Source organism: Gekko japonicus, unplaced genomic scaffold, assembly GCF_001447785.1.
Source record: "Gekko japonicus isolate JY-2015 unplaced genomic scaffold, Gekko_japonicus_V1.1 scaffold655, whole genome shotgun sequence".
NCBI lineage: Eukaryota > Metazoa > Chordata > Lepidosauria > Squamata > Gekkonidae > Gekko > Gekko japonicus.
The window spans coordinates 562,221-577,672 of NW_015163107.1; the positions used below are offsets into that span (position 1 = coordinate 562,221).

Consider the following 15,452-nt stretch of genomic DNA (forward strand, 5'->3'; position numbering starts at 1 on the left):
TTTGTTACAGCTACAAATGGAAAAAGCCAACATGATTCTCAGATTCCAGGGAGTTCCTGAATTGACGAAAGAGGATCTGAGGAAGTTGCTCAGCGAGATCATTGCTCCAGCAATAGGCTCAACAGCGGATGAAGTAGTAAAAGAGATTGAGACTGCTTATAGGGCATACTCCAATTATATTTTTAAAAATAGCCTGCCTGGAGAAATTGTGGTCAGATTCTCAAGAAGACAGACCAGAGATGCTATTTTAAAAGCAACCACAGCAACTCCAATGAAAATGGGGAATATAAACATTAAAACTTTAAAAGACATTCTATTTGAAATTCGCCAAAAGAGGAAAAGCTATAAGGACTTAATTTCTTTTTTTCAAACCAATGGAATTTCGTATAGGTGGGCGATCCCAGAGGGTGTCATCTTTAAAATCAACGACAAAAGAGAAAAGATTGACTCCATTTTTAAAGCCAAAGAATTTTTGAGACACCAGTTGGGATTGGAGGAAGAATCTAAAGATGAAGAATCAAGTGACTCCGCTACCTCTGGAACGGATGAGGACTCTGCTATAGAAACGGGTGCAGGCGCAACGAAAGTTACATATGGTTTCAGAGACAGAAAACCGAAGTAAAGGCAGAAGGACTCTGAAAATTGCCTTTTGAAGCAAGTAACAAGAAGATGCTCAGAAAGTTCTCTCACAGCAACTAACATACTAACATTGAAGCCGAGACAAACAAGAACTCTATAAGTATATAGTTGTTGTACTAACACTTTTATTAATAACACTTACATTAACACGGATATGATCTCCTCCTCTTGGGTTTTTAGTGTAGTGTGGTTATCTATCCTTTATCCTTAGATGTAATCCCCTTCCCTTATATTTTCTTTGTAGTTTTGTAGTCTTATAAAAAAATAATTAAAAATATCCCTCTGGGGATTTAAAAAAAATAATAATCGTCGTTTCTCCAAGCTAAAGAGCCCTAAGTGCTTTTACCTTTCTTCATAGGAAAAGTGTTCCAACCCTTTTATCATTCGAGTTGCCCTTTTCTGCACTTTTTCCAAAGCCATAATATCCTTTTTAAGGCGTGGTGACCAGAACTGCACACAGTATTCCAAATGAGGTCGCTCCATTGATTTAAATAGGGGCATTATGATATTGGCTGATCTGTTTTCAATACCCTTCCTAATAATCCCCAGCATAGCATTGGCCTTTTTTATTGCAGTCACACACTGTCTCAACATTTTCAGTGAGTTATCTACTACGACTCCAAGATCTCTTTCTTGTTCAGTCTCTGCCAGTTCAGACCCCATCAATGTGTATTTGGAAGTCTCTCATCCAAATACTAGCCAGGGCTCACCCTGCTTAGCAACCAAGATATAACAAGATCAGGCTAGCCTGGGCTATCCAGGTCAAGGTTTTTATGTCTAATACATTATTACAAAGTTCTGCTTCTACCATACTAAAATTAAATATGATGTGAAAATGCACTTTATATTAGTTTCTCTTACTAATTGGAATTTATCAGCAGACATGGAATAGTCAGCTAGGTCAGTGATCACCAAACTTCCCTATTCCAGGAACCATCTTCAGTCCCAGGCAACAGCTTGAGAGTTGAGACCCATGGATGTACAAGCATATGACTAAAGTCACATGAAAGAAGTCATGTGACAGCAGTCATGCAACCAGAAAGGGAAGAGTCATTCTCTGTACCTGCCTCTGCAGGATACTACCCCCTGGTAAGTGACCTTGGCTTGTTGGCCTGTTGCTCGTCTCAGCACATGCGCTAAGAGAGTAAGGAAGCATATCCTGCTCTAACTACATGCATGCACTAGCAGCAGTTCCAGCCAAAATGCAGCAGAAATGACAGTTTTATAGGGGCTCACAGTGCAGCAAATGTGATGGCTTGAAGGCCACTGGTCTAGATTATGGAAGTCCTTTTGAAAAAGAGCAAAAGTTCTCAATTGTTTTCAGCTAGATTCAAGTCCAGTAACCCCTTAAAGACCAACAGGATTTTCAGAATATAAGCTTTTTAGAGTTATTAAAGTTCCCTTTGTTAGATACCTTTCTTTGGCAGTCCATGGTGGGGGGACTCTTTTGAATTCCTTTCTGAACAAACTATTTCAGTGCTTGTAGTTTTAATTTTAATAAGCAGTTACAATTGTATTCAGAACAATGGAGCTTTCTCTCTTTCTCCAGAAAGACCAAAATGGTAGTGCTTAGTCACTGAACATAAACCATATATCCAAGCCAGCAAGCAGATGTTTCTAACATTTTTAGAAAAAGTTGACTCATTCAAAATGTTGCCATTTTCCAACACAGTATTTTCTCAATCAGCATTTATCCACAAGATCATTTTTCTTTCCATTTTCTGATTAATCTTCCTTTGCAACCATAATTACGGACTGGATCCACCTAAGCATTTCTCCCAAGAGCAGCAATTTGGGGGATATTTTGGGCTGCAGTAGGAGGGAAGAGTTGGGAAAGCCATGGTCTGAGAATAGAAATCCTTCAATTCACAGAAATGCTCAGATAGATCCAAGACCATGTGATCAACTTTATATGTAACCATAGCTTTAAATTTAAAACAGTCTGAAGAATTTGCATATAAATGTGACCACCTAAAGATGTATTCATATATATAAAAAAAAGACCAGGCAACTGTTAACAAGTGGTAACTTTTTCTTGCCACAGTGGATTAAGCAACTCACGTGCACCCCCCCTCCCATTAGATGTATTTTCTATCTGACCCTTCCTTCATGGAGTACAGGACAGTGTACATGGTCAACTCTCACTCTGTTTTATCCTCACAAACAATAACCTCTGAGGTAGGTTAGGTGGGGGGGGAGGTGGGCCAAAATGACCAGGTGAAAGTTATGACTGATTGGGGAATTGAACCCAGGTCTCTCTGGTCCTAGACCAATAGTCTAGCCATCATACTACACCAGCTCAACATATCTGCCCAAGATAGTAACAAGTAGTGTGCCAAATCATCATGTAACAGCCAATGTTAATACTTTCAGATGCTCAAGCACAACCTGGAGTTAATGCATGTACACTTGTATGTACCTTTAAGCAATTACGAGTTGGTTAGGGGTGGCCAATATATATTCTTGGAAGCTGCTATTTCTCAGTCTGATGGGGAGGAAACAGGGGGTTATTTTGCCATACAAACTAACTTTTCCATGACTGGTCAGGATCCATAATGACACTGGCACCACATAGCAGTAAGTGCTTCACAAGGAGCCCATACACTCAAGCATAGCTTCGTATTTAACGGTTAGATCCAGTGATTGTCTTCCAGAAGAAGAAGACTCCTTACTGAACAGAAGGGATTCCCTGCATCCAACACATACATGTCACATACAGAGGACTGGATGCAGACCAGACTTTCCATTAACCGGGTGGTGGGTTTTCTACTAAAATCCCCTCCCCACTGCAGACCTCCCAGATTTTCCCCTCATGGTCCCTGAAGATCCCCTGTCCACCAGTATTTCAGGAAATTCAGTGGGCTTCAGTCAGAGGGGGAAAGCAGAAAAGTTCCATTCTGCTGAAGAAAGTGTTTTCTCTTCAAAAAAAAAAGAATTTGTATCTAGACCAATATCCACAAGAGATGCTACACTAGGTAAATTACTTTTTCCAAGAGAGATTAAAATTTGGTAGGGCTAACAGGGACAATGGCTGTGGACGTCCAAGAAGTAACAATAACAAGGTTAGTTTAATGCAGTGTTGGACTCTTAGCTCTTAGTCCAGCCTCATAGAATCCAGCAAGCACCACACCACCTTCAGCTGACTGGAGGACAGGTGCTCAGTAAAGGCAAGAACAGAACTCAGGCAGTAAGTTATCTTTGCCTCACCTGCACTCGGATCCCATGGTAGACACAGAGCCAGAACAGCAGCAATGCACACAAGAACAACGACTGGAAGAGATCGTCTAACATTCCAGGGAACCAACTGTTAATTAGGAAGGAGAGAGGGAAAAATGGATCTGCGACAGAATGGAAGGGGGGAAAATTGTCACAAGACAGCACTGAAAATCAGAAAGCAATTTGTAAAAGTAATTCAGATTCATTGAAGGAATGATTGCAATTGTGCTCCATATGGGATGCACATTCTATATGCCATTTCCAGTTCATTCTGCTAAGTATTCCAGTTCTGTAGCTAAGACAATTAATTGTTAGGACATGCTTTCCGAAAATGTTATCTTTGGTATCAGAATTATAACAAGCAAACCACCATCTTTACTGGGTTTTGTTGTTGTTTTTTTTAAAGCATGAGAGCTAAAAACTGGGCTGTACAACAGAGGCCATTTGCAAGATTTTATCCCTTACGGCTTTAGAGTTCTGTACTCTAGAAGGAGCCACATCTGCAGTTTTCATATGGTGAACAGGATAGCATGACAAAAGCTGCACCCCATGCCTCCACTACCTATCCAGCCTTAGAGCCCAGAGGGGGAAAGAAAACACAGCCACAACAGACCTCTGTTAAACCTGTGGCTTTATCTATTAGGTCTTTATACTGCCTTTCTGCCAAAGAGCTCAGGATGGGGGTCATGGTTCTCACCTTCATTTCATCCCCACAAGCCTGTGAAGTATGTTAGCCTGAGAGAATAACTGGCCCAAGGATCACCCAGTGTATAACTGATTGGGGCTTTCAATCCAGTTCTCTCGGTTTCTGACCCCTTGTGCTGAATGCATAACCACAATATATACCTGTAAAATGGCACTGGGGCTAATATTGAAAGGCTGTACAAGTAGAGGGGGACAACTACCAACTGACTATTACTCATTATTTGTGTGTCTGCTTTGTTAAAACATTCTTGTAGCTTTTGTCCCCCATGTGAGAAAACTAAAGAACCTAAGGCCATTGTGGTGAACCCATAACTGGCTTCAGGTGGGTAGCCATGTTCGTCTGAAGCAGCAGAACAAAGTTTGAGTCCAGTGGAACCTTTAAGACCAACATACCTTTATTCAAGGTATGAGCTTTTGTGAGCCACTCCTCACTTCTTCAGATGCCGTAAGTGGCTTGACATAGGAACCCAATAATCCGCCAAGACTGAAGTTTTCACCACTACATCATGCTGATTATCAGACTAACTGTAGCAGACATCTGTTTCAAAGTACCAAAAGCAGCATCTATTTTATTTTTCCTTTTGCTAATCTCACCCACAGGGGAAAAAAATCTCTTTCACAAATTATTTGACTTACCATTATAAAGTAATAGCAAAGGAAGGAGGATAGACATCCACTTCTGCTCTATTCCCCAATCTCTCATAGAGAACTTCCTCAGGGAATGTGCAAAGAGACACTGCAGAAAAACACAAAAGGAATTAATCTACAGTACACAAAAAGAATATGCAAAATCCACAAGACTTGCACAGAGTTACATCTTTCCAGAGCTAGAAACAACTGGCAAACACAGCAACTGAACCGGGACTCTCTCAAATCATGTGGAAAGTCTTCCCTTTCTCTCCTGCTCAATTTGGTGTACACACCATTCTGTATCCCATCCCATCCCCCTGGCCATGCTTTCTTTCCTTGCCCGTCCAGCAAAGAAAAAGCTTCCTCTAAAGTTATACTCAAAGTGTGTTTCTGTAAAGTACAGAAGGCCAGGCTGCCTGCGTTACCATTGGGAACCCCCAATACAAAGCCAATCACTAATGTCCCAATTGAAGAAAAACAGGTATAACCACGGGACTCTCTCAAATCATGTGGAAAGTCTTCCCTTTCTCTCCTGCTCAATTTGGTGTACACACCATTCTGTATCCCATCCCATCCCCCTGGCCATGCTTTCTTTCCTTGCCCGTCCAGCAAAGAAAAAGCTTCCTCTAAAGTTATACTCAAAGTGTGTTTCTGTAAAGTACAGAAGGCCAGGCTGCCTGCGTTACCATTGGGAACCCCCAATACAAAGCCAATCACTAATGTCCCAATTGAAGAAAAACAGGTATAACCAGATGCTGACCTGTTGACATTATCTGGATTTCCTACAAATACCAGACCATGCTACTTATATTATTTGGGCCACTTCTTCCAACACCATGGATGAAAGATCCCTCAAGAGCCACCTCTAAGCCTCCCACTAAAAACAAAGTAAGGGGGGCAGTACTCACTGTGACTATGAACGTGAGAACTACAAAGACAAATCGGAACCAGATCTCCACTTGTGAGAAAGTTGGGTTGTAGGTTTTCCACTGGAAGAAACAAACAACCATATTAATAAAATGTGGAAGTCACGAATGAATCACTGACTGCAGGGCTGCCAGCTCAGGGCTGGGAAAGAACCGGAGATTTGGGGAGTGGAGGCTGGGGAGGGCGGGGTTTGGGGAGGGCCAGCAATGGGACATGAATGCCATTAGACTCCACCTTCCAAAGCGGCCATTTCCTCCAGGGGGAGTGATCTCTGTCACCTGGAGATCAGTGGTAATCCCAGGAGATATCCAGCCACCACCTGGAAGTTGGCAGCCCTGACAGCCATAGCAGTGCATTGCAGCAGCATCCCCAGTGACTCTCCCTAGCTAAAGTTCAAGAGAATTTATTAATTCAACCAATAAAGGAGGGCTAAGAATGATTTAACACTCCTTCAAAGGGGAAGACTGATGGCCAACTCAAACTTTACCTTTGGGATGTGGGAGCTGCTTCAGCACGGCTACATTCCATATCGCCCTCGCAATGCCCAAGTCCATGGCATGACTGGCATGGAAAGTAGCCTTGTCACATTACATTATCTGCACAGGGGAGACTATGCCTTAAACACTCCACGCTGCAAAGGTAACATTTAACTTAGACCCACGTTATGAGAATTTCAGGGAAATACCGAAGTTATTATGGTCTTCATATAAAATGTAGAGTAGTCACAAAGGAGCAGCATAGTACAGGCACAAGGCTCATGGTGTGTGAACTAATCACTGCAACATACCAGCAAGAAGGACCTTGCATGGATTTTTTCTGTTTCACTATAAACTTAATATCCTAACACCGTCAGTGCAAATGTATGTATCTCGAAGAATGGCCAGAAAGACTTGTTACATTAAACACCTGACATAAAGAGATAACCAGTCCTTTTGAGGTTACATCAGCATTTTGGGGCAATAAACAAAAGTACAAAGGGACAGGATAAAGCCAGATGACTGACTCCTGCCTTCAGATTGAGTATTAAGGCTCACAAATAAAAGTAGTTTCACCATAAAAGTAGTTTCACCACAAAAATGATAATTAATTTCAAACAAAAGATTAATTTAAAATATACTCTACCAGGTACTTGAGAACTGAATCTTGGTTTTTATAAAATTTAATCTTGTAAAGCACCCTGCCAACTCTGTATACCCAATGTGTCCTGAAAATCAGCAGAGCTCTACTCAATGACTACAGGAATTTCCTCATACTACACATCATAAGAAGGAAGGGGGTTAAAAAAAGAGTGTGGTGGATTCTTTCAGCCTGTAGTCATATTAAAGCCACAACCAAACCACATGCCTGTTGTTACCTAATTACCCAATCAGGAATGGAGACTGGGCCGCACGGGTAGGGCGGGATATAAATCCCAAAATAAATAAATAAATTTCATTCCATAAGAGATTCCAAAATTACTATTTCAGACCTAACTGAGCAGAAAGCTCCACTTTAATTTTTACAAACCCTGCTAATCTGGAATAAGCAGGACTCTAAAGTTGATATTTCTTCTCATTATACATATTGAACCTTTACTAGAAAACAATAAGGTCTTTACGATTGCAAAGTAAAGGCAAGGGGACCTGAAATTAAAACTGAACATTGGTTTTGCTTGCTTTTATCAATGCACTTACTATGAAGTTCTTGATGTGATAGATCGAAGAAAGGTTGCCAAAGGTAACAGTGACATCATAGCGAGTATAGTTCAGGTAGCCAAGATGAACCACAATAATTTCAGCACATTGCTATGAAATATGCCATTGAAGGAAAGAAGAGAGAATGCAAGGACAAAATGTCAACAGTCAATTTATACTTTTGGGCTTCCAAGACATTCAGTGCTAAATTGAGCACTATAAAGTGAGAAATATACCAGAATCCCTTTAGGATGCAATTTAGTACAAGGTCCCCCAGAAAGGGCATCCTGTCCTGCTTCTTGCTATCCATTACTTTAAAAACTTCCCTGCTGTTCATAATATCACGCAATTCCCCTTTCATAAGACAAAGAGCTAAACTGGAAACATCTGTTGCATGCACCACTCATAGGGCTATTGCATTTTACTGAAGATCTGAGCCATCAGAACAGATCTAAACCCCTTGTTTAGGTTTGTGGATGCCAGGGATAGTGTTTAGATACACATACACACATTCATGGACTCTTCCACTCAGTTATAGTCCGTCTGCTCACTTTAAAAATAAATCATCCATTCAGCACAGTATTGTCATTTCTGGCTGACAGGGATTTTCCAAGATTCCTGACAGAGGGGTTGATCCTTGAAATGCCAGATTTATATGAGGCCAGCATTCTGTGCGCCTTGGCGTCTAATCATGCCGGCCACATGACCAAAGAAACATCTCTGGACAGCGCTGGCTCTTCGGCTTGGAAATTGAGATGAGCACCGCATCTCTAGAGTCAGATTCGACTGGCTTTCAAGCAAGGGAAACCATTTTAAAAGCCACCCTTTTGTTTATGGCTCTAACAGAGACAGTCCCCCTCCACCATTTAACATGCCTTTTACCCATAGAAGGAAATCCTTCATCAAGAAGTTATTTCAAGGAGTATTTACTTGTGCACAGTTGAGAGTTCTTGTCCGGTTGTGAACTTCTTTGTTGAAGTATTTAATGCTTGCATTCTCTATTACACCATTTATTCTAACCAACATATTAAAGTTCACTGTCACACCTTTAAAGTTATCTGAAATTAAAGCAAAATGAACAATTCAGATGCTGTAAACTGTGGGTTAGGATATATAACCTCAGAACTTTAGCAGATGCAATAACACTCCAAAATGAAAAGATCCTATTGTAGTAGAATCTGATACAGCCCAGTACTCAACAACCTCTTCCCATTGAAGTTGGCAGCTTGTGAGCACATGCACATTCTGAAGTGTGCTTCTGTGTTTGTTTTGATCATATAAGCAGTTATCAGCAAGGCAAATAGCTACTGATGTTTAACACAAGTAACAGAAAAAGTATCTAAACAGTATCCAAATAACCAGAAATGTATATATTCTGGAAATATGTAGGTTTACAATGCATGTGTGAAATTTGGCATAGAACTTGGCATCAAGAGAAACTCAGGTTGCATTTTAAACTAAAACACAGGTTTCTAGACCTCAGCAGTAGAAAGAATTAGTCTGCAGGCTGTGAATAATATCCAGTGAAGACTCATAAACCACAGTTTTCTACTGATAAGGAGGTGACACAATCTACCACTACTGTTCCTTCAACAATTGCTTCCAAACTCTACACATCTACCTTCTTGGCCTTTTCTATTGTAATCTTGGTCATAGAATCTGAACACTAGAAACAGTACTAACCGCATTTCTGAGAATATGTTCCTCCACTCATACCTTTGTTTATAAGTTTAATGCAATGGGGGTGGAGGGGCATCAACTCTACTCAGGGATCAATGACGTATACATGCAGTCATGTACACAGTAAATCCCCCCAGAACCGATCTATTCATAATGTCTGTAACCAGTGTTCTTGCTAAGGTGTGCCAGCAATGTGCTGGTGCAGTTATTCACTCCTCAGTGCAGAGCTTTTTAGCTCACTGCAGGGATGCTTCCAAGGTAGCACAACTCAGGAAAGTGAAGGGGGGGGGGATTTTAAAATGCCTCCTTTTTCCTCTCTTTGCACTGCAGTGGCGGCTCGCATCACTGGTGGAGGTATGCCGCTGAGGCGATGCCACTTCAGAGAGTGAAGGGGGAAGCATTTTAAATGCCTCCCCTGCTCTCTCCAAGTTGCGCCACAGCAGGAAGGAAAGGGCAGCAATTTGCCCCAGTCTGGCTTCCTCCCTCAAGCCTTCTGAAGGCCCTAGCCAGGCCTGGGGCATGCCCAATGGCTTCCCTCTACCCAAAAGCATTATGGGGTACGGCCCAGCCCGTGAGGGACCAATAATGCCTCCTGAACCATTTCTACCTCATTACTCTCCTTCCCCACCCCCAGGGTGGAGTTTCCCAAAAGCTGATACTCAGACAGCTGGCAGTCAAAGTGCCAGCCATCAGTGGGTGCCTTACCCTTAAAGGGCCAGCTGCCATTGATCTGCTAATTGGTGTCATCCCAGTGGGGCTGGTGGATGCTGGGCTTGACCCTGGGGGAGGGGATGAGACGGAGGGGAGCATTGTGTTGCCTTCACCACCCCAGCAGGTGTACTATAAATATTATCACCAACTAACATTTTCTATTGGCTTCTGACATCCTGATTTGCATAATAAGATAATGCAAAAAACCATTTTGTACTGGAAAGGGTGATGCAAAAATATCCCCATTCTAAACTGGCTCCACTAAATACACCAGGCCAACACAGTGTACAACACATCTGTTGCATGCATTATGTCACCAATGTACTGCAGTTCACCAGATGCTTCATTACATCCCCTGCTTTGTAGCCTCAAGTGAGCAGCAAAAATAGGTGACATACCATACATTTGACAAATTCAACTACACAACTGACACATCATGCACGGCCCAGGGGCCTTAAGTTGTACAGGCACGGGATACAAAAGTGTATGGACAAGGCAAGCAGAGTCAATCAAGAGCAGTCAAACTAATCTTAGCTAAATTAAAACTCTCACCATCTCGATCCATCTGTATTATACATGTTAGCCACAACTGTTGATTGTAAGTAGATAATGACGGCGAACTCAAATTAAATATCTTTACCTGGAACGAAATGGAAGCAAAAGTTAATCCATGTGCATTCATTTACCTGCATTAGCTATTCAAGATCTTGTCAGGCTGTTAAGAACCAAGACAGAAGACCTTTCTGTACACTCCCCCCCCATTTCTGCTAAGTGCTAGTATCATCATTTAGCCCAATGTAAAGTAACTTCTTCAGTAATCAAGGGCCACATTAAAAACCTATCGTGGATAAAAGAGTAATTTACTTATACAAAATTAATATAATTTATACAGACAGTGACAGCAGGCCCCAACTCCGCTAACAGCAAACATTTCACCATACAGTCGCAAAACAGGCTTAGAACTCTTGATACTTGAACACACCAACACATTCTGGGAAAGAACACTTGGGATTTCGGGTTTTCTTTTTTAGGGGGGTTTACTGAGCTTTTCAAATACTGCTTTTTTTCAAATACTGCTTTTAAACTGATCTTTATAATATGAAATATACCAATATGCCTGTCAAATATTTACATCATAGACTGTGTATTTTTAGAGGTCAGAGGAGAGCTGAGAGGTTCACAGAGCCAAGCTGCCTCAGATCACTCGTCTTCCCAGCCCAGTACAGTCATATAACAAGACACACACACACAGACGCTGCAATCCTCTGCAAAGTCACACTGATCGAAACCCGCTGAAATCAGTGGGCTTAGACTGGAATAACCCTTCATAAGATTGCACTGACAAGATCTTTCAAGCACTGTTGTGCAGAATTTGTAACGTATGATGCCAGGGAGCCAGGGATTGAATGTAGGATCTTCTGGTTGGAAAGCATGCACTCTGCCATTTCCTTTTCCATCAACCCACAGCATGGCTATAAAGACTGCGGAGGAAAGGGACCTTTTCTTCATAGCCCTGTCTAGCTTAACAGACTGGGGTATGGAAGTAAGGTCTCAAAACATATTGTAAAACTCGAGGGCAAAGCTCTACAACAAAGAAGTGCAGCCACTCATTTCTCAGGCCACAGCAAAACACATGCACAGCTACAGGAGGCAGGCTCGGAATTTCAGTTTGGTGATGCCACGCCACATTCTTCCTGCATTTGGGTACCTCTCTAGGCCTCATCAGTCTTTTATACTGCAAGCATTACGGAGCAGAGGCCACCTCCTTTTGCACACCTGGTGTTCCATTAAAAAAGCCCAAACAGTTAGTCTTACCATGTTTCATGAACACATGGATTTCAGATGGAAGTCAGCCTCAGGATTACACACATCAACATTAATGTGAACACATCAGGTAATTCTCAAGGTCATGTCATGACCTCATCATAAGAATGCAAGTGAATGATCAAGATGCTGTGTAAAGTCAGCATGCACCATTTGTAGACACTGTATGGCAAGCTTTACCTTGGGACTGCCCTGACCTGGATAGCCCAGGCAAGCCTGATCTCGGAAGCTAAGCAGGGCCAACCCTGGCAAGTATTTGCATGGGAGACAGTTAGTCTTACCATGTTTCATGAACACATGGATTTCAGATGGAAGTCAGCCTCAGGATTCTCTCTCCTCTCTCACACACATCAACATGAATGTGAACACATCAGGTAATTCTCAAGATCATGTCATGACCTCATCATAAGAATGCAAGTGAATGATCAAGATGCTGTGTAAAGTCAGCATGCACCATTTGTAGACACTGTATGGCAAGCCTTACCTCGGGACTGCCCTGACCTGGATAGCTCAGGCAAGCCTGATCTCGGAAGCTAAGCAGGGCCAACCCTGGCAAGTATTTGCATGGGAGACCTCCAAGGAATAACAGAGCTCAGGACGCAGAGGCAGCCACTTTTCTGAACTTCCTCCATGCCCCAGTAGGAGTCACCAGAGGTCACCATGACTTCCAGGCATGGGCACGCACGCACGCACGCACAAATGCAAACCCTTACCTCGGGACCATTGCTCAATGGAGGTGCATATGGAGTGGAATCAATGACTCTGGGACCTAAATGACATTGACAAAAGAGGCGTCAAGACCCAAGAGCTAATAAGTGGCATACAACTGTTTTATGCATTTATTAATATCCCCTATTTATTCCATCATGAAACTCAATGGGACATACTTAGAGTTACCAGGCCAAGAATCAAATTATAAACTGAGCATGACAGGAACTGTTCAGTATATGAGTTACACAAAAGCTCCTGCAAGAATGGCAATTACTACTTTGTTCCACATGTAACATTACAAGCATTACATATATCTGTACCACAGAAAGATTCAGAACATAAAATTGCAATAGATTACATCATTATAACAAGCCATGGAACCTGGAGGTTCTTTAGGCAAACAGGTCTTCATATGGCAAAACTGTTTTGGGGCTTCACTACTGACGGCAGGCAAAAGAAATGAACATATAGAAGACAGAAAACTGCATGTTCTAGACTAGGTTTCCCATGACATGCCCATTTTCAATGTGTGACTTTTTCCACTGAGGGAGAGAAACAGAGATTTATTAATGCCTAATTAACAGACACTGGGGACAAACAATGGGGTAGGGCTGTTGCCTTCATGCCTATTTTGTTGGCTTCCCACAGGCAGCTAGCAGGAACCTGTTGGAAACAGAATGCTGGACTAACTTGGCCTGACCTAGCAGAGATCTTTTTAAACGTGTAACCTTCCACCTGGAGTGCAGATAATTAAGACTTATTCAAGATGAGCCTTACTGGGTGAGAACGTTTTAGAGTCCTTCACACATGTATCCAACCACAGGTATGGACCAATGAGAATACGCACGCTCTTCAGCTACATAAACCGGAAAACCCCAACCAAGAAAACAGAAAGCCAATCCATTGTAGTGGTTACAGTGTAAAACTAGGAATGGGGAGACCCAGGTTCAAATCCCCACTCAGCATTGAAGCTCACTGGTTACTTTAGATTGCTTGCTTGGTCGATCTCTCTTTCACTGCCTTCCCCCCTAGGGTTAAGGTAAGGGAAACCATGCATGCCACCCTGAACTCCTGAATAAAATGACTAGAAAGAGAAATTGCTGAGCTGCAAGTTATTACAACATTCCGAACAATGGAACCCCAAGGACTTAACAGGGATATTGGTTTCTTATCTCACTACATATGCTAACCTCATTCAGCTCTTACATCTGTATTCTCACCAATCCCCCAGAAGGGACATACATCCTTTTTATTTTAATTATTATTTGGAATAGTAGATTAGAATAGCAGATTGCAATGTAAAGTAATTTATAGTAGAATGTAATGTAATCTGGAATTGTAGATTGGAATGTATTTCTCTGGTCTAGGGAAAGGGGAGATAACTCTATACAGCCAATCACGTCACTTCAAATAAGAAGATGCTGTAAGGTCGCCTCCCTGCTTGAGAGGAGATGGATGGAGCTTAATGGCAGGATCTCAGCTAATTACATTTAGCAGTCCAGAATTAAGGATACATCTGCCCATCAATCTTCAATTTTGACATATTTTCTTCACTATGTTCTCCCACGGAATTAAACCCAAACAAATGGAAACCATATAAACTAAGCTTGTTGTTCCTGTTTAAGCTTGTTATTCCTGTTTGGTCCTTTAATCTGTTAAACATCTTCATTATGCTGTATACCAGTTTACTGCTCACCCTCTACCTATATGTATGGACTGGTAACTTCCATTTCATTGTATCTGAAGAACTGTGCATGCACACAAAAGATTATACTTTGAATAAAACTTTATTGGTCTTAAAGGTGCCACTGGACTCAAACTTCGTTCTGCTGCTTCAGACCAACATGGCTACCCACCTGAATCTATCCTGAATAAAATGTGATAGATAAAAAACCTCTGCTTTTTCAACTGGCTGTTTACCAAAATCATTTCTGACAAAACAGAAACATGTCTTAAAAACAAATATGTAGTAGAACATGTTCCAGATTTTGTTTCTAGTCCCTACATGCAGTAGTTTTTCAAAGCCAGAGGAGTCCAGAAATTTCTCTGCTAGGGAGGCTAGTTCATGGTGCACCTGACAAACACCTTCAGATGCTCCTTGCACCTGCATAGCTGCTGCTCATGATCTCCTCTGGGCATGAGGCTCTTGCCTCCTTCCAAAGCAGACCTGAGAGCTGGTCAGGAGAGACAGGATGCTAGCTGGGGTGAGTAGGACAGTTGCTGGGATAATCAAGGCAACTGCAGTCCCATGAAGAAGTGTAAAACCTAAGAAGCTCTAGAAGAAAATTAAGTTCCCACCCAGACTGCAGAAAACGGAGCCAGAAAAAAGCAACACTTCATTAGCATACTTTGGTAACACTGAAGTATGTTGAGTATATTAGGAAAAAGGTCTGCCTGTTCCAATATCCAACACAACCCCCAAAGCAACTGGGCTGATGAAAGATTTGGGCAGTGGGACAGAAGGGCCCATCTCTGCACTATGCTCACTACTACCTTCCCCTTACCCTATTTATTGGTTTGAACTCCTATTCTGATGCATCAGAGTTCTTTGAATCTTGTTTTGGGGGGGGGTCACAAAATGCACTTTTTAAAATGTGGGTAGAGTGTCCTTCGGGGGGCTGTGGTGGCTCAAGTGGTTAAGATGCTGAACTGCAGACCGGAAGGTCGGTAGTTCAGCAGTTTGAGACCCGAGTGCCGCATGACTGAGTGTGCTCCCGTCTCTGACCCCTGCCAACT

The 15,452-nt window shown here is 42.1% G+C and overlaps 1 protein-coding gene across 1 annotated transcript in view; it reads right to left on the minus strand.

Annotated features, from left to right (window-relative positions):
* TMEM181 (transmembrane protein 181) overlaps nucleotides 1-15,452 on the minus strand; it is a 39,062-nt gene that overhangs the window by 16,992 nt on the left and 6,618 nt on the right. The window contains exons 3-9 of the mRNA XM_015406792.1: nucleotides 12,719-12,774; nucleotides 10,728-10,821; nucleotides 8,721-8,848; nucleotides 7,791-7,901; nucleotides 6,099-6,179; nucleotides 5,197-5,296; nucleotides 3,847-3,977 (exon numbers count right to left, since the gene is read on the minus strand). Of these exons, the coding sequence (XP_015262278.1) occupies nucleotides 3,847-3,977; nucleotides 5,197-5,296; nucleotides 6,099-6,179; nucleotides 7,791-7,901; nucleotides 8,721-8,848; nucleotides 10,728-10,821; nucleotides 12,719-12,774 (701 nt within the window). The remainder of the gene's footprint in view (nucleotides 1-3,846; nucleotides 3,978-5,196; nucleotides 5,297-6,098; nucleotides 6,180-7,790; nucleotides 7,902-8,720; nucleotides 8,849-10,727; nucleotides 10,822-12,718; nucleotides 12,775-15,452) is intronic.